This window comes from Schistocerca serialis, chromosome 5, assembly GCF_023864345.2.
Source record: "Schistocerca serialis cubense isolate TAMUIC-IGC-003099 chromosome 5, iqSchSeri2.2, whole genome shotgun sequence".
In the NCBI taxonomy this organism is placed as follows: Eukaryota; Metazoa; Arthropoda; class Insecta; order Orthoptera; family Acrididae; genus Schistocerca; species Schistocerca serialis.
In genome coordinates this window covers 267,267,378-267,284,621 of record NC_064642.1, presented here as the reverse complement: position 1 = coordinate 267,284,621, position 17,244 = coordinate 267,267,378, and the positions used below count along the sequence as shown (strand labels likewise).

The 17,244-nt window shown below is 44.4% G+C and overlaps 1 protein-coding gene across 1 annotated transcript in view; it reads left to right on the top strand.

The window, feature by feature from the left end:
- Positions 1 to 650: 650 nt before the first annotated feature.
- Positions 651 to 17,244, top strand: part of LOC126481892 (sodium channel protein Nach-like) — a 190,045-nt gene continuing 173,451 nt past the window's right edge. The window contains exons 1-2 of the mRNA XM_050105850.1: positions 651 to 742; positions 6,433 to 6,636. Of these exons, the coding sequence (XP_049961807.1) occupies positions 651 to 742; positions 6,433 to 6,636 (296 nt within the window). The remainder of the gene's footprint in view (positions 743 to 6,432; positions 6,637 to 17,244) is intronic.

Here is a 17,244-nt window from a genome sequence, read left to right as displayed (position 1 = left end):
ACACCACACAATGGCCGTAATCTCACATATCCGCAAGAAAAGGGCCATTGTGCACTGTGCGCGGCCGAAGAAAACCTTCTACAACTAGGCGGCTGAACCTACCCTTTGGAGTCTCCGAGCCAACAGTCCGACATTAGTTTTTCCTTCTATTGCCCCCGCTGCATTCCTCGCGTAGGGAGCATGAGTGTGAGAGAAGAAAATAGAGCTTGTAAACAGGCCCAACGCTCCGTAATCGACTGGACTTGACACCAGTACCCTCTCCCACAGACCGCGCCGCGCCTAGTGAAAAACAACAACGGCGGGGTATTGAGGGTGGTCGTACAGAAACGTATTATTAATTTCAGTGCCCTAGAAGAGCGTGTTTTACAGTTTCGACCATTACAGCAGGCGAGGAAATCGTCAACTCTTTGTTCGAGTCTCCCATTACGTGTGCGCTAACTGATTTTATATTGTGCGTTCGGTACGCCGTTAAAGCATTCTCTGCGGCGAAGGCAGTCGATGGGGAACAAAAGAGAGGAGTCGTCAGAGAGTCGGAGACTGCAATCGACGTGTTGCCGCTGCCGCTGCCGCCACAGTTAATGAGGAGTGTTTGCGGGAGGCCGGAGGTGCGTGTAGTGCGTCGCGGCACGCGAGGACAGCGAGTGTCCACCATGTGGCGCCGCGTGCTGGCCGAGTACGCGCAGGGCACCACACTGCACGGCTTCCGCTACCTGGCGCCCGGGCTGTGCGGGCGCGCCGCCAGGTAAACACACTCTACTTACCGGTGCGTCTCCGGGGGTAGCTGCCACAATCTAATAGCTCTAAAATTTATTCACCTACTACAAAAAACGCAAAATCCACATTCCTTCTAATTTGTCATGTCGACACATTACATCCTTCCTAAGTAGTAGCCCGTGTCTCCATTAGCGACTCAGAATTATCCATCATCCTTCCATCGAAGGTACCCAAAATCCAGTCTTCTCCAGGAAATCCGCTAAAGCACCTGCTCCTGTTCACTTTCTCCACTTTCTCCTCTTCCGAGGAGGGTTTAAATAACTTAGTACGTTCGGGCGATAGCCTAAACAATACGATGGTCTCTCGTAACTCCACCTCCTGATACTCACAGTGCCCCCTTCCAAATCCAATTACTTAATCCTATTACCTATCATCCTAAAATACCTTGACACTTGACTGTAAACCCACATCGAAACCCAACCCCATAACCACCCAATAGAGTGTCCGCTGCAGAATAAATTTACGAACTGGTCGCACTTGGGGAATGCATCCCTCCACAGTTATCTGCACTTACAATGCTTTGCTCCGAATCATTCTCCTCCCTGCCATTAATGCCTGGATATCCTCTCCACTCTCCACCCATCTTCTATCAGTACCCCCATAATCTTGAATACCATATACTCTGTCTTACTTAAGGCGGCCGTTGTGGCCGAGCGGTTCTAGGCGCTTCACTCCAGAACCGCGCTGCTGCTGCGGTCGCAGGATCGAATCCTGCCTACGGCATGGATGTGTGTGATGTCCTTAGGTTAGTTAGGCTAAAGTAGTACTAAGTTTAGGGAACTGATGACCTCAGATGTTAAGTCCCATAGTGCTTAGAGCCATTTTGTCTTACTTACCCCACCTGTCTACTTCTCCTACACGAATCCTTCACCCACTCATAAAATGCCTCTACTTCCTTATCATTTCTCCTCTAGTTCACAATGCTGGCATATCTTCGAGCGAATATCAACACATCCAGCCAACTGTACACCTTTATATACTCCATATCCTGTTTCAACGCAACTCCAATAGCTTCCCCATACCAGGAAATTGAATCCGTCTTGAACTTTGCCTTTCTTATCAGACGTAAAACACTCTCCTTTTTCTCTCACACCAGTGTTCCATTTCTTTCCAATCTTATTCCTCATACATCCTTCCCCATATGCACAGCCTCCATCGTATTACCCTGTCCCAAAGCCCATGTATCCTATTCTCCCAAATTACACGTCTACAAATACTAATCTGTTAGCTCCACTACCACTCAATTCTTCACAGAACAACTTAACCTTTCTACTCTGAACTTATCGTCTCTTGTTGCAAGTCCTACTGCTTTCAAGGCTGTGCATTGAGTTGCTTCATTATCGTTACAAAGACGTCCCTTAAAATTTATTTTCAAAAAGACGGAAAATAGCTCATGTTAATCAATCTATAAATCTTTATCATTTCAGAAACGTAAAAAAACGGTATTATTTAAGTATTTAAAGACTATCGTTAAGTTTTTAGAACGTGTTTTACTGGAGACTGTCCAGTCTACCGAAACCAGAAAGAAAGAATTGAACGTCCATAAACCTAGCTGTAATTTTTGGTGGGACGGACAAGAAATGAATCTGAACAAAAGATACATCAGTAAAAAAGCACAAAAACTGACTGAAATAAGAATGTTTATAGATTATCGTCGAAGAACAGTGCCGCGCGGGATTAGCCGAGCGGTCTAAGGCGCTGCATCATAGACTGTGCGATTGATCCCGGCGGAGGTTCGAGTCCTAAAAAATGGTTCAAATGGCTCAGAGCACTATGGGACTTAATATCTGTGGTCATCAGTCCCCTAGAACTTAGAACTACTTAAACCTAACTAACCTAAGGACATCACACACACCCATGCCCGAGGCAGGATTCGAACCTGCGACTGTAGCGGTTCGAGTCCTCCCTCGGGCATGGGTGTGTGTGTTTGTCCTTAGGATAATTTAGGTTAAGTAGTGTGTAAGCTTAGGGACTGATGACCTTAGCAGTTAAGTCCCATAAGATTTCACACACATTTGAACATTTTTTTTGAAGAACAGAGACGTTTGAGGCTAAGCGTGAACTTTGTCTGGACAAAGATAGTGCAGCAAATCGACGAGTTTGGGGGAGGGTACAGCACATCAATTAGAACTCTGTGTTCCTGGATACACTCCATCACACTCCTGGCACCGTGACATGGCGCATTATCTTATTGATAAATGCCACCGCTGTCGGAAATCATGATTGTCATGAAGGAGTGTACGTGGTCTGAAAACAGCATACGATAGTCCTTGGTCATCATGGTTCCCTGCATGAGCTTCACTGGACCCATGGATGGTCACGTGAATGTTCCCTAGAGCATAAATGGAGCCGCCGCCAGCTTGTCTCCGTCTGACAGTGCAGCTGTCAAGGAGCTGTTCCCCTGCAAGACAACGGATTCGCGGCCTCTCATCGGCATGATGAAGAAGGTATCGAGATTCGTCAGACCATGCAACGTTCTGCCATTGTGGCAGCGTCCAGTGCCGATGTCACGTACACTTTTCAGTCGTGGTTGCCGATATCGTGGTGTTAACATTGGCACACATGTATAGATCGTCGGCTGCGGAAGCCCATCGTTAGGGATGTTCGGTGCACCGTGTGTTCAGACACAATTGCACTCTGCCCAGATTAAAGTCTGATGTTTATCCGCCGCAGTTGGCTGCACACCCTGTTTTACCAGTCTCTCCCACCTATGACGTCCGACATCTGTAATGAGGGGTGACCAACGACGTTTGGGCGTAGTTTCACTTGGTTTCGCCAATTGCTGAAAACACCACAGCATTCCTGCAACACCCGAAAAGTCGCACAGTTTCCGTAATGCTCGTGCCGAGTCCCCGTACCATCAGAATATATCTTCGGTCAAACGCAGATAAATCGCGCTCTCTCCCCATTCTACACACGGCCAGCACGCTTACCGATACTACTAGCACCGTGCGTGTGTCTGACTAGCAGTCATTCCTCGCCAGGTGAGGCTGCAATCGCTTGGCAAGGTTTATATCGATAGTAGGTCGGTGGTCATAATGTTCTGGCTGATCAGTGTATAGGCGTCTTCATAATTTAGAACTCTTGTTCTTCTCCTCTTCAACACACAGCCCAGAGAAATCCTTAGACGAATGTTAGAATGAACGACTAAATTTTCTTCCGAAATTTTATTTTCAGTTGCGATTAAGTAGTTCATTGTGAGAATATTTTAGATGGCTGAAGCATGTTCTGAAGAAAATTTTGTTTGTTATGGATTGGTCTGCGTTGCTTCTGCATCAGCAGCTCATCGACCATCGCTTCATTCTACAGTTCCCAACTTATTTACAAGAAAGTATCTTAACTGTTTTCTCGACCCATATTTTTTGACAGAATGCTGGCAATCTAAGTTCTCAACGGACAAGCCTCATTATTTTTAATCAAAATTATATTAGCTGTTAGAATGAAGCACGTGTCTTTTAGATTGATAAACATAGATGACAACCACGAAAGTGGCATCTAGACGGAATGGTTTTCATTTTGGTCATTATAAGTGAGAGTATTAGATGTTGAAATATTTGGGTCACCTGTAGCGACTTCTTGTTCTGGCTGCAGTGGCATCTGATTGGAATAATCCACAGCACACCCTTGACACGTTGAGTTTATCTGCGTCGCTTTGTTAGATATTCTTTCGGTTCCGGAGACACTCAGCGCTTCGACTGCAGATTAATACGAAGCTTGTGAAAACCGTATTTTAAGACGACTTACTTAGTGTACAGATAATCCGAGAAGATCGCTACATACCAGAACAAAGACATCGTGATATACACTGACGGATATGGAGGTGTCAGACCATGAACACCTTGACCAAATGCGACCAAACTGATACTACAATACTTCCATGACAGTACAATATTTGACTCCATTTTCATCCGTAAGCGAGCTGACGTTCGGTATTTTCTATCCAAAAGATATGAAGAATGGTGCTAGTATATCATGACTATTGGGTTTGTCTAACGTTTCTGGAACTTTTCACACGAAGCTCTCAACCCGACTTGCCTAGAGAAGATGCACGTCCAGCCAGTTGCTACCCTCTGTATGAGCGTGAGGGACAGGGGAGCATCACACCAACAAATTTCACAGATGTTTGGTTCTATTGCAATGACTCCAGAAAGAGAGATGAAGAAATGAACTCATGACAAGAATAGTGGTCATGGGTCCTTCCAAAAGGACTATACCAAGAAAAGATTGTTGTATTGTTCAACAGGCTTTGACCAATAGTCCGGATAGTCCGATGACATCAGGGAAGTGATTACAGACAGAGTGTTACGAAGAACCGCCGGGATTGGATTACTGGAAACTGACTTGACATCTCAAGTTGATCTGCCGCCTTTTACTGCTGACACCAAACCCAAAGAGACTTGTGTGGTACGTAGCTAGAGCCAATTGGAGCATTGAGCTGCATCCTTCGGCGTTCAGCTTTGAAATTTGCACCCATTTGTGACACTCATATCGATGGGAAGGCCTCCGGAGACGATCTGGTGATACATAACAAGATTCTCGAGATCTGTACCACTGCAAGCCCTAGAATCAAGATGTGAGGAGCTGTAGAATACTACAGGGCCGATATGGTGATTGTTGGAGGGAAACTTAATGCTCACCAATATGTGACGAGAATGGTAAACCCTGTTCTGACACCAGTCATGATAAAGAGTGTCAATCCGAACAGTCTAACATGATAATTCAAAGCCCCACAATATAGTTCACTCCACAAACGCCTTGAGACTGCAGAGGTCCTTGACAGGCTTTACCGTTCGCCTGATTTATCACTCATAAAGAACGTCTGGAGTGCAATAGGATGGTCGGCCGCTGTGGCCGAGCGGTTATAGGAGCTTCAGTCCGGAACCGCGCTGCTGCTACGGTCGCAGGTTCGAATCCTGCCTCGGGCATGGATGAGTGTGATATCTTTAGGTTAGTTAGGTTTAAGTAGTTCTAAGTCTACGGGATGACGACCTCAGATGTTAAGTTGGATTGGGTTGTTCTGGGGAGGAGACCAGAGAGCGAGGTCATCGGTCTCATCGGATTAGGGAAGGACAGAGAAGGAAGTCGGCCGAGCCCTTTCAAAGGAACCATTCTGGCATTTGCCTGGGGTGATTTAGGGAAATCACGGAAAACCTAAATCAGGATGGCCGGACGCGGGATTGAACCGTCGTCCTCCCGAATGCACGTCGATTGTGCTAACCACTGCGCCACAGCGCTCGGTAGATGTTAAGTCCCACAGTGCATAGAGCCATTTGAACCATTTTTATTTTCCAATAGGATGACGTATTCCTTTATTCACCTTTCAGCCAGCAATATTCATGATGTGACAGAGTGTGTGTTTAAGGGGTGGAAAGAACAGCTCAAGATTATATTCGGACGTTGTTTGCTTCCGTATCACGTTATACCATGTCATGTATTCGTCTCTTGGTGGTCTCATTACATACTGATGCTGACGATGGATGTCAGTTCCGAATGGAATCAGTGTTTAATTATTTAACATCCGTTAAGTGATGATCAACTTCACAACTTTCCATTTCCGTCAGTGTAGCTGACCAGTAGCATCAGTTAATCCACATATGGATACAGATCGAGTTGTTCAAAAGAAATATACATGTGTCTTGATATTTTCTGTGTTCATAGACTATGCTGGTTTATCGCCATCGCCATATCGATAGTTTTCGCGGCGACCGCCATCTCCGACACGTGGAGGAAGTACCGCGACAGCCCGACGACTACCTCGGTGGTCAGCACCAACTTTCCGCTCTACCAGATTCCCTTCCCAGGGGTTACCATCTGCCCAGCCATCAAAGTGCGCAGGACCGTCGGAGAGAAGCTGCTAATGAGGCAAGTAACAATTCATTTATTAGAAACATTTGACTGTTCAGGAAAATTGCAACAGTATGAATGTATTTGCAGTTAATTCAAAGCAAGGTGCGATGTTTTAACGGTAAGAATTAGAGGCTTTGCGTTGATTAGATGAGTAGCGCCGTCAATGGCAAAAGTTTCAATGTTTCAGTTATCGACTTTTCGACAAATCGCCATGTATCTGACAATATATCGGAGGTAAAATGTTAATATTTGCAATACATCGAACTTTTTATGTATCAAAAAGAGTGGTTCTTCCAGTGCGAATTTTAAGTCTGCAGCAGAATGCGCACTAATTTGAAACTTCCTGGCAGATTACAAATACGTGCCTAATCAGAATCGACCACAAGACATTTCACAGCCAGGTGCTCGCTGACTGAGCTATCCAAGCAGGACTCGCGACCCGTCATCACAGCGCTACTTCCGCCAGTACCTATCTTTTTACCGTCCGAACTTCACAGAAATTCTCCAGCATACCTTGCGGCACAAGCATCCTAGAACAAAGGTCGCAAAGAATTCAAAATCATAAAACCTGAATACAAAGAGAAACCTTCTATATCACTCATTTTCGGATGTCACATTCCTCTTTTCAAAGTCGACATGAATTGGGTGGAAGCCTGCAGAAACGCTGTCCGTTGTGATGTCGAAGTGCAACCCGAGAGCAGGTGAGGATCCTCAGCGAAGTTGTTCGCCAGAGCCCGAGCGGGACCACACAGTGCGAACCGCATAATTATGGCCTAACGCCTCATGTGAGGCAACGGCATATTCTGTGGAGAGCAGCCGCTGGTAAGGTAATGTAGCGGTGGGATTCGTGACGCCACTACTAGTTGGGTGACAAGCCGTTGCTGATGGTCTAGCCCATCCATGTGTATCGGGTTTGAATGGTAGTCAGGAGCAAGTTGGCGGAAATGGAGGCCACAGCAGCTCAGCAAGAACACTCTTATTCATCTAATGGGCATTGTCAGAGACGAAAAGGAGGATCGAAAGCGACGGTGCAGCGGTGGGGCTGGCTGCGTATTACGTAGCGCTGTGTCAGGCACCAGCTGGGGCTGGCGTGACGTCATCAGTCAGGGTCACTGCACGAGGCCACAAGTTGGTGAATCAGCGCGGCACGGTAGGCGACGAACCCTGGACCACAATGTCCGATGACTCTCAACGCATGTGTGGTGGCCTTCAGACGGACGTCGGCTGTCCAGTGGTTGCTGATGGATGTCAACAGAGGATGACATGGTGGCTGGTTGGGCGAGAATAAATACTCGGAGTTGCCGGCGATTTCATCAAGTATGTGGAAACTTCATGAACAGGCGTGCAAAGTTTGCTCCGACGTAACATTACATTTAGCAAACTATTCACCTAACGTATATTTGAAGGAAGAGGTCTGTGTTATCATCGGTACATTATCTGCTGAGAAAGCTCATTTAGTGAAGAACGTACATGAACTTTGGAATCCCTCGGAGGCTACGTTTACGATATTCCTCTAGGTCACATTCCATATTTACTTCACGATGTGCAACTGACTGTTATCGCATCCAGTGGTATACTCAGAGAATACTGAACTTGGGTGTATAGTACTATTTCATAGTTAATTCCTTATAATGTTTTACTTGCATGACGTCATAAAATGAATAACTTTCATTTCTCGTATTGACTTAAAGTTGTCCATACAATATATTGTTAATATAAACATATTTCACTTTCAGTGTCAGAATATTTCGTTCTGCTTATTTGAAATAAATTCAGTAGACTCATATTTGCAAGTATAGGCAACCAGATCAATCACAGACAATCTTGGCCTCTAGACATCGCATATTTTGTTCTTAAACCTTGTCTACGTGAAACCCTCGAAAGAATGTATATGATTGTCTAGCTACTTAAAATAGCGATGGTCACTTAACAGCTCATTTCCCTCAAAAGATCCAAGCCATGTCATGAAACGAGTACTCTGTACCACTGCAGAAGTGGCAGCACATCGCGCGGTACCTTTGCGACTACTTTCACTGTGACTTCGAGGTCTGCTTCACGCCTGAATCCCCTCGTAAATTCACAGTTACCGCATTTTTGTTTAACGTCATGTATCTTGGATTTTCCTGTTATATGTATTCAGCCATTAATCTAGCTCACTGATACCAATGTCATGCTGTTTGTAAGGATACAAGCGTCGCTTTTCTGTTTAAATCGCGCATTCGGCTGTATTCATCTCACAAAAATATATCTGTTACCTCCCACGTAGTTAGCGTAATTTGTATTCCAGAGCAGAAGATTTCTCACAGTCCGAGTCTAAACTGTAATTCTGTTCATATGGCGATGGTTGTGAACATTAATCTACTGTGAAGGTAATGTCTCTAGATATACCTGCTTGGCGCGTTAATCTAAGGGACTGTAGAAGTTCGAAAACCTAGCGAAATCATATGCCCTTACTCCATATGACTCACTTGATTTTACGTTTCCCATAAAAAAATCCGATTATTATTACCTTGTAGTCAAATACAATTGAAAAACACTTGCAGAACACCAAAAGGTGACCATTATGACGCGTGGTGGCTTGCTTTGAAAGTGTAGAAGCTACGAGTCTTAGAGCGAAATAAGCATAAACAGTTTGGTTGATGCAGTGGAATACAATATGGTTCTGTTCAGGTCTGTGTTTATTTCGACTTAACGCACTGTAATGTATCATTTCCGGCCCGGCCCGTCGGCGATGTCGGTTTTTCGGTTTCCGCGGGACTTCAGCTATTCTCTAGTCTGAAGGTAAAGCGCCGCTCTTTTCTTAATTCAGCTAAATAGTCGTTGCCTGGTCCGATTCCACTATTTTCAAGGGCAAGTGATTTCCGCATCATAGCCGATGGTTCCTAATACCTATTGAGAACAAACTTTTCAAAACGTCAGCAGGTAACGACACTTTACAGCAATACTGCGAGCGTTAACAGAAACTGGCAATTAATGTTTTCGTATTATGCTTTGGATGCTGATTAGCTCAAAGACCCGCATGTTAAAACATTTTTGTGGCGCGGTTTGGAGCTGGCAAAATCAAGGAGACTGCCGGTAGGAGGTTTGAGCTGAACTTAGATTTTCCGATATCAGTGATTTTGTGAATGACTTTTTTCGGTAACTAAGATTTTTAGTTGCGATTCGTCACAGTTTAAAATCGCAGCTAAAATTCATGACTTTTACCGCACCACACTCTACAAATGTTAAAAGCTATTTCTTCGACTTCTGCTATTTACCACCGTGAATGATAACTCTCTGATTATCAGCAACTAGCAACTAACAGACTCTGGCAAGTACATCTGCTAACTGTTATTTCTGACCAGGAGAACAACTTAAAATTCCATTGAGCACCTGAATACAGTTGCCAGTAAACACTTATTGACTTCAAAAATGGTTCAAATGGCTCTGAGCACTATGGAACCTAACATCTTAGCTCATAAGTCCCCTAGAACTTAGAACTACTTAAACCTAACTAACCTAAGGACATCACACACACCCATGCCCGAGGCAGGATTCGAACCTGCGACCGTAGCAGTCCCGCGGTTCCGGACTGCAGCGCCAGAACCGCACGGCCACCGCGGCCGGCTATTGACTTCGATATACTAATAAAACACTTGTGAATTTAATAAAATATAACAACTGCTGTTGCCCGATATATACTAAATTACATACTTGAAAAAATCTATACCTTGCTTTTGAGTCCGCTACTAAATTCGTGGTTTCTGTGACGGGAATAACTAAAGTGTGGGTTAATCATACATCCACTTGACATCCACATTCGGCTATGAGGTTTACACAGAGATGTAGAGAAAAGAACAAAGGGAATCCACCACGACCACAAGTGTCTAGCAAAGAGGTGCTACTCCCTCGATATTAACAGGCGGAATGAACGTGTAAAGTTACCACTGAAATACGCAAAAGAAGATCGAAACATGGACTACAAGGCACATTTAATTTAAATACGCAGTGTAAGAGTAAGATTACTGAGACTATAGCACAAGAAGGTCTTAAACGAGAAAACGGCCATGTAGTGCTAATGAACGAAGGTAGCCAGCCGTTGTGGCCGAGCGGTTCTAGGCGCTTCAGTCTGGAACCGCCTGACCGCTACGGTCGCAGGTTCGAATCCTGCCTCGGGCATGGATGTGTGTGATGTCCCTAGGTTAGTTAGGTTTAAGTAGTTCTAAGTTTTAGGGGAGTGATGACCTCAGATGTTGAGTCCCATAGTTCTCAGAGCCATTTGAACCATTTTTTGAACGAAGGTAAGCACTGAACAAACAGAAATTTAAGGATAATGGCATAGAAACGTTCTGAACTTATCGCAAAAGTAACAAGCTACGAGAGCAAAAGGCTCTCAATCATGGATACTAACACCTGATGGTAATGAACAATGAAAGGTATGGAATAAAGCTGATAGAGAAATCAGTAAAAAAAAATCACAGTGGTACCATATAATGGAACGCACTCGCTATTAGAAAAATGAGAAGCTGACTGAATTGAATCGTTACCCATTCAATACACCTCCAGGTGTTCAAGTGACTGGTGAAATCAAGCAATGGTCTACGAAATAATCTAAAATTCAAAGCACTGATCACTCTCGATAGTAAAATAAAGTTCATCACACGAACTAATAAAATTGTAAGAGAAAATTGTTAGGGTTTCAGTTAGACTGAAAACTTACACAAATTAAAACATGAGGTAAATTATCGAGGATAAGGTCTTATGAGCAACCGAACTTACCAGACTCACAGAGGACAGTGAAGGGCTCCCATAACGTAACCTGAGTTTACCCCTCCAACGGAAGTGACTCTAGAGCAGGCCTACTATTATGTGCCAACCTACACAGAAGGTATGACCAAGGCAAAGGGGAATCTCTTTGCTACCCACCAAGAATCTACTAAAGTTGGTCGTACTGACACGATAACAGACTACTCAGTTCCCACTGTAAAGTACATATAATTCGTAGCTGCGCACACACAATTATTCGTTTTATTATCCCAGGATGGAAAAGAAGGGACAGGTACAGTGGAATATGGCACTGTGGCATTGTAAAAATGAGTGTGGGACTCAGAGAAGTAGCAAACTTAATGGATTTTGCACAAGTGCATATGAATAGAAAATTAGCAGACAAGTTTAGTGTAAAATATGGAAAATATGTGAACTGTGGCTGATATAGACGCACTCAGCTGCTCACTTTTTTTATACCGGGGGAAATTTTGTTATTTAACCGTAAATTTTGGAGCCAGATATATTGAGATGAGGATACTTTCAATAAAATTTCTTGAAGAGGCTCACGTAGAGACCCTTCAACGTTTCCTCAATTTACCTAACAGTTTTAGTTTTTATGATGAAAAGAATGTTAATTGTGCTTAAATAAGGCGCGAACGTAACCGTTAGGCCACACTATAGGTCAATCTGTTACCACAATCTTTACTTGTCATTCACATTCATTGTCATCACCGAGACTGAATTCAATTATCACGTTTCAACCTAACCTAGACCTCGGGCTACGCTACACAATCAATATTTCAGGGGGTGAGGAGGGAAGGAGGAGTGGAGGGATAGGGGGCCCACTATCACATACTAGCCTAACATTTCAGTGCTTCTGCGAGGTAAAACACCGGAAATAAATTTTTTCTTAGAGCAAATTCCATTCTTGGTTCATTTCTTCGATCACGGTTGGGTTACATTTCGATAGCGTCAGGCACAGTTTCTCAGAACGAAGTACGAATGTCGATCAACAGGTGACACATTGTCGAATGTTAAACGCTACTTTTAGCTGCTACATGCTACTTGTGACTTCTAGTTGTGACTGAAATCGCAGCTACATACTGCTAAGTTGTTACTGTGAAAACTGCAACTTCTTAATGACTGTGATTTGTAAGGGATGCGTGATTTCAGCCACACCCCTAGCCGGCAGCCCTCTTTGGGTGGGGGAGACACTTTTCGAGCCCTGTGGGGTATAGATGGTGGTGCGGTATGTAGTTAGTGACTAATGAAGTTGCTCTCTCTCTCTCTGCGGCAAGTTTGCAGGTGTTCGGAAGCGCTCTTCAGCGCGCAGCCGTGGGAACTGGCTTAGTCTGTGGGCCGTTTTCAAGACGAATGTTGCTCTTTAGTGAGCGTACATGCCTCTGTAGGAAGGGGCTGCTTAAAAGAGCGAGGAGCAAGTAATTAGATGGAGGTGTTGTTTAAGGAACGAAGCCGACTTGGCGACGGTTAACAGAAGATGATAAATTCCTTCTTGCTCCAATGAAAATTTGAAGAGTGGTTTTCTTTGTGTATGTGTCTGTGTGTGTGTGTGTGTGTGTGTGTGTGTGTGTGTGTGTGTGTCCTAATTATTTTTGAATTAAATCGAGATTCTATCTTGTTTATAGAGAAGTTGGCAGAAACCGGTGGACGACGGGTTACTGCTTGTGGTCGGGTTTGGGAATATTTTGAAAACAGTGTGGTCTGCTACAGGGCACGATTGTTGGTATAGAAGAAGTGAGTACTTTCAACTCTGTATCACATGTCACAGCGATTCCGGCGACCCTTATTTAGTTGTGCACAGAAGTAATCTGGTTTATGAAAAAAAGTTTCCGATTAAATGTATGGAGCGATACGTCGCGTGATTTTTCTGGCACACCACAAAGTAGATAGCATAAGGAGGTTCTCTTCAATTTTTGAGTCTATTCGATCTCATATCTGGAGGGCAAAAGAGGGCAACGACATAAGAGAATAGTTGGTAGAAACCGGCGGTTTCTCTGCTTGAGAAGGATGAGGAGCTAGTGGCGCATTGTAAATGCCCGCAGCGCTTGGGAAAGAATCTCTCGTCATTTATTGTGTATCATGATGTCAAAGAACTACAAATGAGAATTATTAAAGCACTGGTTTATTAGCAGGAAACCAATGCCAGTCTTACTGAAACAAGAATAAGAGCGAATGGACGTAATGAAAATGAAACCAAAGCTAGGGTTGAAGATATATATGAATTCACGTACGCAGTTTTCAAGAAAAAGAATGAACTGACAAATCGCTAGAAAGAAAATGGAAGAATTAATGAAGGCCGGCCGGAGTGGCCGAGGGGTTCTAGGCGCTACGGTCTGGAACCGCACGACCGCTACGGTCGCAGGTTCAAATCATGCCTCGGGCATGGATGTGTGTGATGTCCTTAGGTTAGTTATGTTCAAGTAGTTCTAAGTTCTAGGGGACTGATGACCTCAGAAGTTAAGTCCCATAGTGCTCAGAGCCATTTCAACCAATTAATAAAGTCCTCGGAAAAATGGAGAGCCTAACAAAGTCTTCAGGAGAGACGGCTGAGGAAGAATGAGTATTAAACGGAAATTTTATGGACAAAAGCAAAGGCTTCAGAAGATGAGGGATTACTTGTCAGCTGAGATAGAAGAACAGGGTGGATAAGTAATACTCTTTATTGCAGAGATCAAAGAACACAGGGAAGCATCAGTTATGTAGCATAGAAGGTCAAGTATCTCCATTTCCAAAAGATTTCTGTTGCTATGGAAAGGAAGTGTAAGGTTCCATAAGACAGCCTAGTGGAACGGATTTCGGAGGTCAAAATATGACAGAACAACGACGGCACTACTAGAGTTGCGAGATATGTGAAGAGACTTGCTGACACAAATGCGAAGCTTTACTGATCACTGTAAGCTCATCCTTAGAAGACCACACTGGTAACTTCGGAGCACTGTAGGAGTTATGGAACTCATTTCAGGCTGCCATGTTGAAATATGCCTACGAGTTAGAGTAAGTTACGTTAAAGGAAAAATCCTGCAGTTGATCTACATTTAAAGATGCGAATAATTCAAAAGTTTCGCATACACAATTCTCGGCATCATGAAAACGCGTTCCAACAGTAACGGGGTTGATTCTCCTTATCTGCGTAGCAGCTGATATAAAAAAAACTTAATTATTAGAATCTTAAATAACATCAATCCTTCCCCTTCTCACCCCACACCTCCATCCCGTCGCTGAAGGTTCAGGTCAACGTATTATGAATGACTTCCGCCACCGTTCACTGACTTTTTTACTGTGAAATTTAGGCACAGTTCCCGCACCGCGACATTGTAAGAAGAGAAAGAACATTAAAATATTGGGCTTCGTCTCTACATAGTTGTAAAACATTCAACGAAAGAGTCAATGTGAAACTCAAATCGTTGTGTCATTGAACAATGGCGATTGCAATCCTGTTGAAATCGGCCACTTCTGAAATACACATAAGCGCCAAAGAAACTGATATAGGCATGCGTATTCAAATACAGAGGTATGTAAACAGTCATAATACCTCAAAAAAACGTTCAAATGTGTGTGAAATCTTATGTGACTTAACTGCTAAGGTCATCAGTCCCTAAGCGTACACACTACTTAACCTAAATTACCCTAAGGACAAACACACACACACCCATGCCCGAGGGAGAACTCGAACCTCCGCCGGGACCATAATACGTCGCTGAGGTCGGCAGCGCATATATAAGACAACACTTAGTGTCTGGCGCAGTTGTTAAATCGGTTACTGCTGCTGCATTGGCAGATTATCAAGATTTAAATGAGTTTGAACGTGATGTTATAGTCGGCTCACGAGGGGTGGGACACAGTATCTACGAGGTAGCGATGAAGTGGGGATTTCCCCGTACGACCATTTCACGAGTGTACCGTGAATCTCAGGAATCCGGTAACACATCAAATCTCCGACACCGCTGCGACCGGAAAAAGATCCTGCTAGAACGGGACCAACGACGACTGAAGAGAATCGTTCAAGGTGACAGAAGTGCAACCATTCCGCAAATTATTGCAGACTTCAATGCTGGGCCATCAACAAGTATCAGCGTGCGAACCATTCAACGAAACATCGTCGATATGGGCTTTCGGTGTTGAAGGCCCACTCGTGTACCCTTGATGATTGCACGACACAAAGCTTTACGCCTCGCCTGGGCCCGTCAACACCGACATTGCACTGTCTATGCTGTAAACATGTTGCCTGGTCGGACGAGTCTCGTTTCAAATTGTATCGAGCGGATGGTCGTGTACAGGTATGGAGAGAACCTCATGAATCCATTGACCCTCCATGTCAGCAGGGGACTGTTCAAGCTGGTGGTAGCTCTATAATAGTGTGGAGTGTGTGCAGTTCGAGTGGTATGGGACCCCTGATACGTCTAGATACGAATCTGACAGGTGACTCGTACCTAAGCATCCTGTCTGATCACCTGCATCCATTCACGTCCATTGTGAATTCCGACGGGCTTGGGCGATTCCAGCAGAAGAATGCGACACCCATCACGTCCAGAATTGGTCTGGGAACACTCTTGTGAGTTAAAACATTTCCACTGACCACCAAACTCCCCAGACATAAACATTATTGACCAAATCTGGAATACTTGCAACGTGCTGTTCAAAAGAGACCACCACACCTTGGTACTCTTACGGATTTATGGACAGCCCCGCAGAATTCATGGTGTCAGTTCCTTCAGACATTAGTCGAGTTCGAGCTGCATCGTGTTGCGACACTTCTGTGTACTCGCGGGAACCCTACACGATGTTAGACAGGTGTACCAATTTCTTTGGCTCTTCAGTGTAATAATTTAGTCTCGATTAGTTGAGGATATACAATACTGTTTGGAGAAACTGAAACACCAAGACCGAGAGATGTGATCACAATGAAATTTATTCCACTGGCCAAGGACATGACACTACCCAACGATGAGATTTGCAGATCTGTATATATACTACGAGTGTGGAAATTCAGTATGGTGTAGTTTCATCATGTGTTGTAATCACAGCGGCTAGACGTCGTGGCATGGAATGAAAGGGAGCCTGAATATGCTGCTGGGGAATACTCTTCCACATGGTTTGTAGCCGCATCCACAGAGCGTAGGATGTGGATGTAGGAGGACTTGAGCGAACAAGTTGCCGACCGACCATATCTCAGACATACGATATTGAAGTGTCCATATTATAAGTAATTACAATTCAATGTTTCTTTGGATATGCATGCGGTATAACACAGGCACTGTCACATCATACTTACCCGCCGACAACGGGCGAACGATTTTCAAGAATTATGTCTCCCCTGTATTGGTACATGCATAAGAGATGTAAGAGTACAGGTGTAGACACGTGGTTGACGACATATGGAAGTTTGGGTTAATCGTGCTCGGTTAGCCGAATGGTAAGGCGATCGCTCGTGATAAGCGGGAAATCAAGATCGAGTCCCGGTCCGGCACAAATTATCATTATAGTCATTCCATTATACAGCTGACGGTTGTCCATATTCGCAACAGCGAATACATTTCATGTATATCCCAGACATGTTCTATCGGAAACATGTCAGGCACACAGGAAGGCCGGTGAAGCAGTGGTAGAAGTCGTTCTTCAAATAAGGCTTGCCCATTGCTCGCCACATTTTGCCGAGAGATGTTCTGCTGAAATATGACATGTGGATCGGCCTGCAGAAGGGCAGCGGCTCAAGCTGTAAGACATCCCTGATTTAACGATAGCTGTTCAGATTGCCCTCACAACGTAGGAAGCGAGTTCACGTGTTCTAGGCAATGGTGCTACCAACCATCACATTTGGCGTTTGTCCGCAATGCCTCTCAAGAGCACAGTCTGTCT